Here is an 11487-nt window from a genome sequence, read left to right as displayed (position 1 = left end):
GAAGAAAATAACAGGAAGTTGATGTCAAATAAACAAAGATTTTGTTTGAAAGATGTCTCACTTGGTAGACTCTTGTCACAACTGTTCGGGGCAGAAATCAACTATGCTTTTAGCTGCGACAGATTATTCATACGTATGCTGTTTCATGATTGTATAATTATCATTAGTTATATTTTCCGAATGATTATATACATTTAGATGCACAAAAGTCTAAATTTCTCTGAACTGTATCATCAATACAATTATGGAAAAGCTGTGAGCAACCTTTGGGCAGGTATTTTTTTACTGTTATATAGCGAAATCTATAAAAGAACTGATGTTCAGGAACTGAGGAAGTTTATGTTTATTGAATGCAAAATCCACTCTTATTTATTTGTTGAGATATCTATTCAATGTGTTTTGCAGCAGTGTCAAATGAATGAGATTACTGTTGAGGGAAAGTTTTTAGCTTTTTTTTCAAAACTTTTTAATATTAACAACTTATTGCTCTTTTTATTGCAAAATTTTAACCTCTTTTGTTATCACTTGTCAGCTAAACATTGCTATGTGTTTCATAGGCTTTGCAAAAACAACAACAACAAAATGTTCTCACATCCTCTGGTAATGTCTTTTTTTTATTATTTCTGTTGTTGAAGGCCGACTTCAAATATGTGTTAGAAAGTTGCCAAAATAATGAATAAATACTTTCACAAATCCTGAGAGTTGTTGCATTTTACCAAAGTTGTGAAGTTTCTATTAATGGAAAAAAAACTTGCATCTCAGGTTCATGATCATCTCTCTCTCAGTAATCTGTACAAGTCTGGCTTTCTTCCGCTCCACAGGACTGAAACAGCTCTTGTCAAAATCACTAATGACCTCACGACTGCCGACACTGGACTCCTCCTCATCATCATCCTCTTTGACTTGAGCGCAGCCTTCGACACAATCTCCCACACCATCCTCATTGACAGATTAGCTGCTGTTGGACAACCTGACACATCCCTGGACTTGTTTAAATCATACCTCTCTTTAATCAAAACTATTATCTGTCTCTTCTGGTGTCCCCCAAGGTTCTGTGCTTGGGCATCTCCTGTTCATTATTTCCCTCCTCCCTCTTGGCAATATTCTCCATAAATATGACATCTAATTCCATTGCTATGGTGATGACACTAAACTCTACCTGTCCACCAAACCCACTTCCTTCCTGCCACCCTCTCAGCTCACTAACCCAGATCCTGGCTTTCCCACAACTTTCTCAAACCTAACAGTGACAAAACTGAAGTCTTTCTCACTGGCACTAAATCCTACCTCTCAAAGATAAACAACCTCTCCATCTCCACTGACAACTCCTCTGTTTTCCCTTCCTCGTGGTTAAGAGCTTGGCTGTCATACTCGGCAGCACTTTTATCATTCCAGTCCCACAAAAAAAACGTCACTCGCTCAGCTTACTTCCATCTACATAACATCTCACACTTGCGCCCGTCTCTCACGCCCAACAGTACTGCTATTCTGGTGCACATCCTGGTTATGACCTCCCTTGATTATTGTAACTCCCTTCTTTTTGGCTTGCCCGATAAGTCCATCCATAAACTTCTAACTGGTTCAAAACCCTGCCGGCCGAAGTATTTTCAGAACCCCCTCCTTCAGTCATATTACACCTGTCCTGCAACAACTACATGGGCTTCCCAATAAATTCTGCATCCTTTATAAAATCTTGCTTCTCACCTTCAAGGCCATTAACAACCTGGCTCCTCTGTATCTTACTGAGCTCCTCCACACTAACATACCAAGTCATACTCTTAGGTTCTCATCTTCCATCCGACTTACCCTCCAACCTGCTCGCTTATCCACCATAGGGTCGAGAGCCTTAAGCCACTCTGGAACTCTCTGCCTCAGGCCATAAAACATTACAATTCTTTCACCTCCTTCAAATCCCACCTTAAAACCCTCAGACCAGTATATTCCCCCTCAAACCTAGGACTGGAATGATTTCAATATCAGCACTTTATTTAATATGCTGTTTGATTGTGTTTTTACTATTTTGACTGTTGGCCTTGGTTGTCCTGAAAGGTGCCTATTCAAGGTAAAGACAAGAAACTTCTGCTAAAGAAAAAATGGACCAGACTCAGTGAATAATTCCCTATAATCCCTATATAGACCAGTGAGCAGTGCTGACCAACATGCCAGGTGGGAACCTCCTTTCATCAGTGTTTCGTCTAGTTGGGCCCACAACACCTTCAGGAGGCTAGACAATGATCACTGGCGTCCAAGAGTCACTCCCCTAATGCCAGCCATCACCGCTCCTCACACCACAACAACCATCTTTTTTCCACAACCACAAGCTACCCCAGCCTCTCACCAACTGCACACCAGTCATAGCAGGGTGGGGATACAAATCCTGGTTGGCGTAGGGGGTAGAAATAGAAGAGGTAAAGATAAGTAGGAATGAGATTCGAACCCTGGTTCGGGTAGGGGGTAATGAAAGTATAGAGGGTGCCAGAGGTGGAGGCAGGACAAGACACACTAGCAGATTCAGCTGACAAACTCACCTAAACAGTCCTACAATCATTAAAAATGCCAGCAAAAACAAGGCCATACAGGCCAACTCACCAAAAATGGCCACCTGGTTTCAAAAGGTTCACATGGGCCACACCCTCCACTTAAATATATCCTGGGTATAAATTAAATGTATTATTATCATTATTATTGCTATTATCATTGTTGCCTTCTTGTGTCAAAAAAACCCAAAAGTTTAAAAAGTAAAAGAAAAAAAACGGTTTTATGCCAGGTAAAATAAGCTTGTGATTAGAATGTGAATCTAAAAGTTGTTTTTTTCCCAAATCCAAATGTTTGCCTTCAAATTAAAAAGTTTTCTTTGCATATCTCACAGTTTTGCTTACTGCTGAGCTAAATGTGGTTCTAATCAGAGTGAGAGCCTGGCTTGCCTGTCCTAACATACGTCTTAGTGATATGAAGAGTTTCATCTTCATATGGGTCGTTACTGGTTTCTTATCTTTCAGGGGCTTTTTCACCTGTGGTTTTCAGCTCAACAGCACTTAAGCATTTAAATTTACAATTTGATGAAAACGTTACCTTACTTACAGTTCAGGAATTTATCGGCTGTTATAGCTTTTTATATTGGTCGTCAATATTTTTTTTGATTGCAAAACACAGCTTCATCACGCAGCAAAGATACAAAAAAATAAACAAGATAAAGAAATCCTTTCGTGGCCTCCTCGCATGCGCAGTAGTTCGTTTTAGCTTTTTCCAACAGAGTGGAGCATCCTGGTGGTTGTTTCTTCACCTTAGCTCAGCTGTCATGAAATGAAAAATCGACAGTATTTGCATTCAAAGCTTATCTGGCGAGTTGGGGTGTTGGTGGATATTTATCAGGTAAGTAATTGATAAAGTATTAACCGAAAAGTACCTCTGAGTGTTCCTGTTTTTAAGCTAGCGGTGTTGTTATTTCAGTATCCGTAATCAAAATGCAGCCAGAGACGAGGTTACAGGAATACACGAGCCATCGTCAGTTTCAACTGTTAATGCTACAGTTTATGCTAGTTAGCTTTCCAAGACACAACTTTTGGCTTGCGTGCACTTTAAAAAGTAACACTTATTGTATTAATTCGTTTGTTGTGATGAATAAATATTAAAACAGGAGCCAACATTTAGTCTATGAAACCGAAAAAAGGAACTTTTTGTAGCAACCGTCAGCAGCAGTTAACTGTATTCTCCCCTGCTCTTCCATTTGTGCACACCTAAATCACTTGGCACCTTTCGAACATGTTGAAGAAGAAAGCGGCTAATTTCTTGTGCTACAACTGCAGGTTGTTTTCTGTGACAAAAAGGCGGCTGGAGACTCGCTAAGATGCTCAGAGCTGGCGGTAAGTTGGTTGCATTTCCTCAAAGTTGCACAATGATGCTTTTAAGTCGTGTAAAGCCTTGACTTGTGTTTCCCCTCCGTGTGCTATTTTACAGGCATTTTGAAGTTAGCTGCAGTGGTATTAGTTTTTCTTCTCGTTGTCTTTCTGGCTTTCCAACTGCTGGAGATAAACACGGATTTCAAACTTGGCAGTATAATGTGTGAGTAACTGGTCTTGGGAACAGGAAACTGATCAGTTCAGAATTTCTTTGACGGGAATTGCGCAAGATTGTGTTATCTGGTGGCACTCCTTTGCCGGTAACAGGTGTAACAGGTGTTATGCCGAAAAGTGCATGCCTGCCGAAAAATGCATCCCCAGCTGGTCCCCTGCTTTAAAGAGAGTCTGGAATGGAATGATATGACTACATTAGAATTTGTTTACCTGATTAAATTAACAGATGCGTATTTCAACAAGTCCAAATTGTCTCTAAAATTAAATTAAAATAGTCAAATTTCATAGTTGTAGGTTCATTTTTGGATTATTTTATCTGGGCTACACTGAGTAAAGACTGATATTCATAGAAAATGTCTCCAACCGGCTTTCTGGCTTACTGCAAAAGTGATAGTCACGGCCCTTACTTTGGAATATTTGTACAATAATATAATAATAGGTGTAAGGGATGCTCTAAACTGTACAATTGTGGGATTATCATAAGTGTACTGTACATGTATTATTCATCTACATGAAGAAAAAATGAACGAATGAAAAACCATTGTCAGCTCAATATCATCACTGTAACTTTATTGGAAAAATGTAGTAATCCACACGCCTGAAACGGTTTCCGCGCGCTCCCGCGAATGGGGATGCATTTCTCGGCAGGCATGCACTTCTCGGCATAACACCGGGTTACTTCTATATATCAGAACTTTCATTCTTAGACTTAAGCTTAAGACTTTTAATAGACTTTAGACTTTAATACTATTGAAATGTTAATACCTTGTCTTAGGGAATAACCTCAAATAACTATATTAAACTGGTCTCAAACAGTGTTGAGATCGTTTCTGACAATGTGCTTGGCTCATAAAGATCATGAGCATAATGAACCCTTGCTTAAGGAAGTTATAAGTTTCTCCAATTCTAAGTCGCAAACTGTAGTTGGTTGACAAGCAACTGGAGCGGTGGATGAGGGTGTAAAGAAATATTTTATACCTTTAACTATAAAGTAGGGGGACATGCAGTCCTACGTACAGCTTTGTGTTTTGCTATAAGTGGTTCCTCCCTTTAATTGTCATGTAACTTTATATTTACATTATATTTACATAAATTTCACCGCAGCGTTCGATGCTTTGTAGTCAATAGTTGAAACACTTCTTGCAGTCGCAGGGAAAATCTCTTCTGTGGAGACTATACTAACTAATAGAGATGCTATTATTCTTTTTTACATGCCTGTTTTTTTTTTTTTTTTTGCTTTTCAGCAAGATCCTTATCAGTGGATGAACCTTGTAAGTATCCTCAAAACTAATATTTCACCTTTTTACTTTGTTAAAGCTGAGTTGCACACAGGCTTATGGCTTATGTGGGCTGTCTTGTCTGATCCCGGGTTTCTTGTTGCTTGATGTGTACATCTGCATTTTGTATCCACAGCAACAAAGCCAGTCCGACATAAATGTGGGCTGTCTAAGGCTTGTCCACCTGGACACTTTTCCTTCAAGATGGCGAGTGGAGCAGCCAGCGTGGTTGGACCCAGAATCTGTCTGGAAGACAAATTGTAAGTAAAGTGGCATTTGAAGACAAACAGCAGAAGGCAGGAGGATGTTTCAGATCAGCTCGAATCGAATCAGTGGGGAATTTAGGATATTCAGGGCCTATCTGGGGATTTTTTTTTGGGGGGGGGGTTCATTAGTGGTTGTTGGTATTAGGCAAGCCAACAAATCGTCTACTGTCATCAACTAAATGGTCTAACTCAAACTATAACAGTTGGTTTAAGCCTCAGGTCTCTGTAGATTAAGGTCGACAGAACACAGTGGGGAACTTGTTGTTGGAGTCCAGTAATTGTGTTTGGCAAACAAATTCAATATGCCCGTCTTAGGTTTCCTAATCCCTGGGAACAATATAAGTCTTCATTTGCTTCTGTAAGGTACATTTGAGTCCTTTTAAATTCAGCATTTACAAGTATCATCTGTTCTTCTAGTATTGCATAAAATCAAATCCGAGTGAAATCGTAGATGGTTGTTTTCTCTGAGCAAAATTTTTAAGCCGCTTTAACTTTTAGATACCAAACTACTACTGCCCTCTGTTGTTGAAACTACTGAGCTCTGTTTTTGATGATTGGTCAGTTGGATCACCAATTACTTTAAAGTCCTGTTATTAATACAATTATAAGAAGCAGTTGCTACGATATCGTAAACAAAGTGATCATATTTCCACAATTCTCAATGCCAAGTTTAAGACCCAGTAAATGCATCCGGATTTCAAGATACACTTCTGAAAAAGGTGTCAAACATTTTGACAGACTGAATAGTATTGACAGCAGCTTACTGTCGTCAGAAGAACGTTTTTCGTTTTATGGGCTATTGTTACATTTGTTTAAAGGAACACTCTTTCCAAGCTGTGAAAGCCACATCTGCTGTAGCAAAGTTCTGCCTTCACCAGCATCAGTGATACCAGTTCCCACCTTCTTTGGCACATTAACATTCGTCATCACGCTATCCTCGATGAGCTTTATCCAAGTGCGTAATGCTTTGTTTTAGAAAAGCTGTTTGTTTTAGGCTATTTACAGTACTGTAAGCCTCCCCTCATTTCTTTACATTATTCCTTATAGAAGCCGGACTTTCTTATCATTTTTTTTTATTAATCTTGGGTAGTTCTTCTGACTTCCTGAAGGTCTTTTGGAGTTTTTTCTTTGTTTACAGTCCAGTTCTTGTACTTGGCCATTTCAGTGGAAAGCTTATTTTGTGTGTGTGTATGTGTGTGTGTCTTAAGGTACTCAACACTCACCTATGAATCATTGGATCAAAAAAAAGTTAACCGAACTAAAGGGAAGAAACAGCGTTGTGACACAAAAGAGAAAACTTGGCAAAGAACCTATTTTAATGTGTTTCTTTAGGCGCTTTGTTATCATCAGCCCGTTGCAAATACATATCATTTGGCCAATTTATTAAGATGCATCTATGAGAATGACAAAGATGATAGTTTAACAGTTAAGGGATAGTATTTTTGCACCTATGAGCTGATTTCCAAAGAACATCCTCTGACTTAAAAACAAAAGAAAATCGAAAAAAGCGATTCATTTGCAAATGGAATCAATACCAGTTTCGCTGTGATTGTCACACCCTCCCCTCAGAAGAACTCGCATCACTCAGATGCTGCTGTCACCTTTCAAAACTAACTGAACAATACTTTTATTTGTGCGTGTATATTAGTGCGTCTTGTGTGGACGAGAGACCAGAAAGTTCATGCCAGCCTGTCTCACATTCATAACAACGTGGTCAGGAACTGTTAAAACAACCCGGTCCCACTACTTTTATTTTCAAGTAAAAACAGAAGTTTGGTCGAACCTGTAGCTTCATCCAGCCCTGTCGTTGATCTATTATTCACTGAAGCCTCATCAGAGGTTGTTAAGGTAGGGGAAATGAATGAAAAGGCTGACCTATACCAAATGACACAAGATGTGGACTGAAAATCAGTGGCAAGAGGTCTTATGAAGCGATGAGTCCTCCCAGAAACCGGGCTTCCTTATTATTGAAGCAGTGTGGGATCATCTGGGCAGAGAACAGAACAAGAGGCAGCCAACAATCCAAAGAAATTGCAAGAAAGCTTGTTTTAGAGGATTCAGACTGTTGAAGAATAAAGTTTGTCATAACAAATACCTTGTTGTTAGTAAGGTATACCAAGCTTGTTAGTGTCGCACAAACTCTTATCTATGTCTTATACACGGTCTTACTCAGCATTTTAGCACATATTTCAGTAAATCAGTGCACCGAAGTCCCATTTGTCTGACTGTATTAAAGAATACCAGGTAGCTTAAGACTTGCACAGCAGTGGAAAGCTGAACATCATTACAGCTGAGTTTGAAAACGCTTTCATTCTGTATCTGTTTAAACACCTGCCTCTGCTCATGGGTGTTGACAGGGCACCGTGCTTTTTACTGTATTTGGGAGATTATCCTGATGGGATTTCCTCTTACTGTGCTCCTACTCTTTGGTTGTAGATTAATGAGTAGTGTGAAGAATAACGTGGGGAGAGGACTCAACATCGCCCTGATTAATGGTAAAGTTATCTCATACAGGAGTTTCAAATAATTACAAATAAGCTGCACTGTATGTTTGCTAACTGTAATGTTTAATTAGCATGTGATAAATGTGCTAATCAACCACTTTCCATTTTTTAATTTTTTAATTTTTTTGTAGTGTGAGTATTAGAGACGTTGTGAATCCTGCTGTATGTTAGGTGGAATAAGTTGGGGTCTAATTGGAACATTTCTTCTTGTAGGGAAAAGCGGGGAACTTATCAGGACGGCCTTTTATGACATGTGGGCAGGAGGTGAGAATGCTTCGGAAATGTTTTGTTTTTGGGGCATTTGAAGGCGCACATAAATTCTGTTAATCACGTGTAACCCTGTGTAGATGTGGCTCCATTCATTAAGTTCCTGAATGAAGTAGAAGATGGAACAATCGTAATGATGGCCTCATTTGATGATCCTGCAACAAAGTGAGAACTGTTTTCCACAACGTTTCCTGCAGTTTAGCTTGACTTTACTCATCTCTTATACTGATTGCTGTGGCTGTCGGTTTGGCTATGAAATAGTATATGTCCTCTTTGCTTGACAGACTCAATGATGAAGCCAGGAAGCTGATTGCTGATCTGGGAAGCTCAGCTGTGAGTAATTTGGGCTTCCGGGATAACTGGATTTTTGTTGGAGGAAAAGGCATCAAGACCAAGAGTCCATTTGAGCAGGTACGATACATACAACAACAGTGTCTTTGTTCTTCTGCATTTCGTCTGAAGATTTTTATTCAATACACATTAACTACCACACATGCCATTTAAGTTTAAACTACTAGCAGATGCACAGCTCAGTAGGCCAAAAATAAAATGTCGGAGTTTAGAAACAGAAGTATGAGAATGCAGCTACGGAAGAGTCACTCCTCACAAGGCTGGATTTTCATATCACAGATTCGGCGCAGTGTTTGTTCAAAAGGTTTGGTAGCACTAAAGAAAAAAGAAATGAATTGAAATAGATATGACGGTTTGGGCAAGCAGCATTGGGAGAAATGTAGTGCATTGCATGCCCTTGCTGTAATGACCACTTTCAATTTTGGTCACATTATTTAATCTTACCAGAGCACCAAATGCTCGAAGCCTGTTTGTTTCATCTGTCGTTGGGCAGCATATGTTCTTGTGTTTATCCTTTTTTTCGTTGGTTTAGTTAATAAGAAACGCACTCTGTGCCTTGTTTACCTCCTCAGCACATAAAGAACAGCGCAGACACAAACAAATACGAAGGCTGGCCCGAGGTCTTGGAGATGGAAGGCTGCATACCACAGAGGCAGGACTGATGTCAGCCTCAGACGTCATCGATAATCACCCGCCTCACATCTTTATCGTTCACTCTCTTTCCTGTTATCTTTGTCCTCATGAAGTGTCTTGATGATTCTACTTTTCAGGCTGATAGAAATCCCCCCCCCCCCCCACTCCAGTGTGTAGAGCGCACTGGAAAAAGGAAAAAAAAAAGGGATTCATCTCATATTAGTGTCTTTCAATCACCCTTTTCTATCATTAAGGAGACTTAGTTGTGATGGACTGTTGCATTATTGCACTTTTTCTGATGAAAATATGTCTCCGCCCTCCGTTCCAAGGGGAAGTGGGGAGTGTGAACTTTCCATGGCCTCCATTTATCCTGCCTTAATTATACTTTTTATACCTTTTTTTTCTTTTTTAAAAAAGCCAACAAATCTCTGTGATTCCCTTAAAGCTGCAGTCTGCAGGATTTGTTGTTGTCATACGTAAAGTCCTACTTTTTGGCATTTTAAGAGTTTACATGATCTATCAGAACGCTTGAAGTTGAAAACGGTGACCTCCGTAGTCGCAAAATGCAAGAAATGCTTATTTTTTAACCGAAAAATAAAAAGTTATTCAACTTCCTGTCCCGCCCCTTCAAAACACATGAGAACTCGTGCACATAGATGTGCACGCCAGATGCGCTTACACGACTCCTCATTCATCAACTCACCTGTCATTTGCGATCATGGAAGACACAGTAAGTAGACTAGCCCGTAATGAAGTTCAATAGTCTAGATAAATAAGCGTGGGGACGAGCCTACCTTGTATCGCGCGTGCACAATCGGTGATTGACAGGCAGCAGAGCCCAGCTCGTAACCTGATTGGTTACCTTTTACCGGTCCGGTCTGCAATTTTGTAAACAAACCTGCTGGCTTTGGAGGGACCTAGCGGGACATATAGGGGACCTAGAGAACTCTTTTTTTTTTTTTTTTTTTTTTTGTATTGGGGTATTTAATGTACTACTTTCAGAATCCCCGGACAGTTCCAGGCATTATGCTTGAAAAAGAGTTGCAGACTGCAGCTTTAATTTTAGTGTTGTGTAAGAGAGTTGTTATTAAACTTGCTATTTTCATGATATTTTACCAACTCCACTGTGAAACTTGTAAATATGTCTTTAGGCAGCAGGGTAGATATGAGAGATTTTAATTTAATGGATATGGTAATGATAATATAATTTCTTAAATAAATGATACTGTAATTGTGTGTGTGGGTGTCCAAGTGTTTTTTTTCAGCTACACCTATGTCATGCCTGCTCTTCTTGTTCACTAAAATCCCATTAGGGTATGGACATGCTGGCCTCTACTGTTGGCTTATAAGAAAAAAGCAACGGGTGAACGGGTTGATGGCATTTGTGTAACAAAGATGTGAAAGGGTGCAATTGTTCTATGATCAGAATCAAGATGGTATCTACTTATTTTTGCTTATAAAAGAAAATGTCAACTAGGGGCAATTTCATGACATCCATAAGAAATCAGATAAGTTGACCCATTCGCCTCCTTTTTTTCCTACAAAATAAAATGACTACTTTTTCAGCTTAAGTGAATGAATGTTTCTAATGCCACATCAGCGACGCTGGAGGTGCCGCTGGTAGTGACATGAGGCTCGACATGAAGAGAGATGGGAGATCTGCACGTGTTGGAATCCAGTCTGTGGTTAACAATTTATTTCTTTTAGTCAGAAATGGCAATATTCAAGCGATTCGAATGGTCTGTTAGAACAGTTCATTTCTGAATCTCACACCATTTATCCACCAGGTCAGTTTCTTTTTTTATTTTTATTCCGTGTCCCATCTTTCCAGGCCACTTTTTGCCTTTAAAAAAAACAATGAGAGTCTTGAAATCTCAGAAAGTTGAAAGCAAAAAAAAAAATTTAACTGTAAAATTCCTCCCAAGGCACTAATAGCAGGGATTTCTCGTACATGCTAATTACTTTTTTTTTCCACAAAAAGAAAAGGGAGTTCCTAGAAAGAAAACTGAGACATTTTCTTCAGCAGACATTCATGTGCAAAAAGTTGCATGTTATTGCTCAAGCAACCTGAATGGTGTAGAAGTCCCTCAGCCTTTCCGTTTGCTTTGAAATGCAT

At 39.5% G+C, this 11487-nt stretch overlaps 1 protein-coding gene across 1 annotated transcript; it reads left to right on the top strand.

The window, feature by feature from the left end:
* Positions 1 to 3271: 3271 nt before the first annotated feature.
* Positions 3272 to 10607, top strand: fam3c (FAM3 metabolism regulating signaling molecule C). Its single transcript, XM_075471688.1, has 10 exons — positions 3272 to 3372; positions 3807 to 3863; positions 3958 to 4062; positions 5318 to 5344; positions 5487 to 5610; positions 8053 to 8111; positions 8334 to 8384; positions 8468 to 8552; positions 8672 to 8798; positions 9311 to 10607. Exons 2-10 carry the CDS (start codon positions 3848 to 3850, stop codon positions 9398 to 9400), a joined length of 684 nt encoding a protein of 227 aa, XP_075327803.1. The 5' UTR covers positions 3272 to 3372; positions 3807 to 3847; the 3' UTR covers positions 9401 to 10607.
* Positions 10608 to 11487: the final 880 nt, after the last annotated feature.

This window comes from Odontesthes bonariensis, chromosome 8 (assembly GCF_027942865.1).
Source record: "Odontesthes bonariensis isolate fOdoBon6 chromosome 8, fOdoBon6.hap1, whole genome shotgun sequence".
NCBI classification, from domain to species: Eukaryota; Metazoa; Chordata; class Actinopteri; order Atheriniformes; family Atherinopsidae; genus Odontesthes; species Odontesthes bonariensis.
This window is presented reverse-complemented; position numbering and strand designations above follow the sequence as displayed.

Bases quoted from the DNA above. Each gene is read 5' to 3' on its own strand.
- fam3c (XM_075471688.1), top strand. The intron at 5,345-5,486 runs GTAAGTATCCTC...TTGTATCCACAG, and splicing joins CTTATCAGTGGATGAACCTT to CAACAAAGCCAGTCCGACAT. The intron at 5,611-8,052 runs GTAAGTAAAGTG...CTTTGGTTGTAG, and splicing joins ATCTGTCTGGAAGACAAATT to ATTAATGAGTAGTGTGAAGA.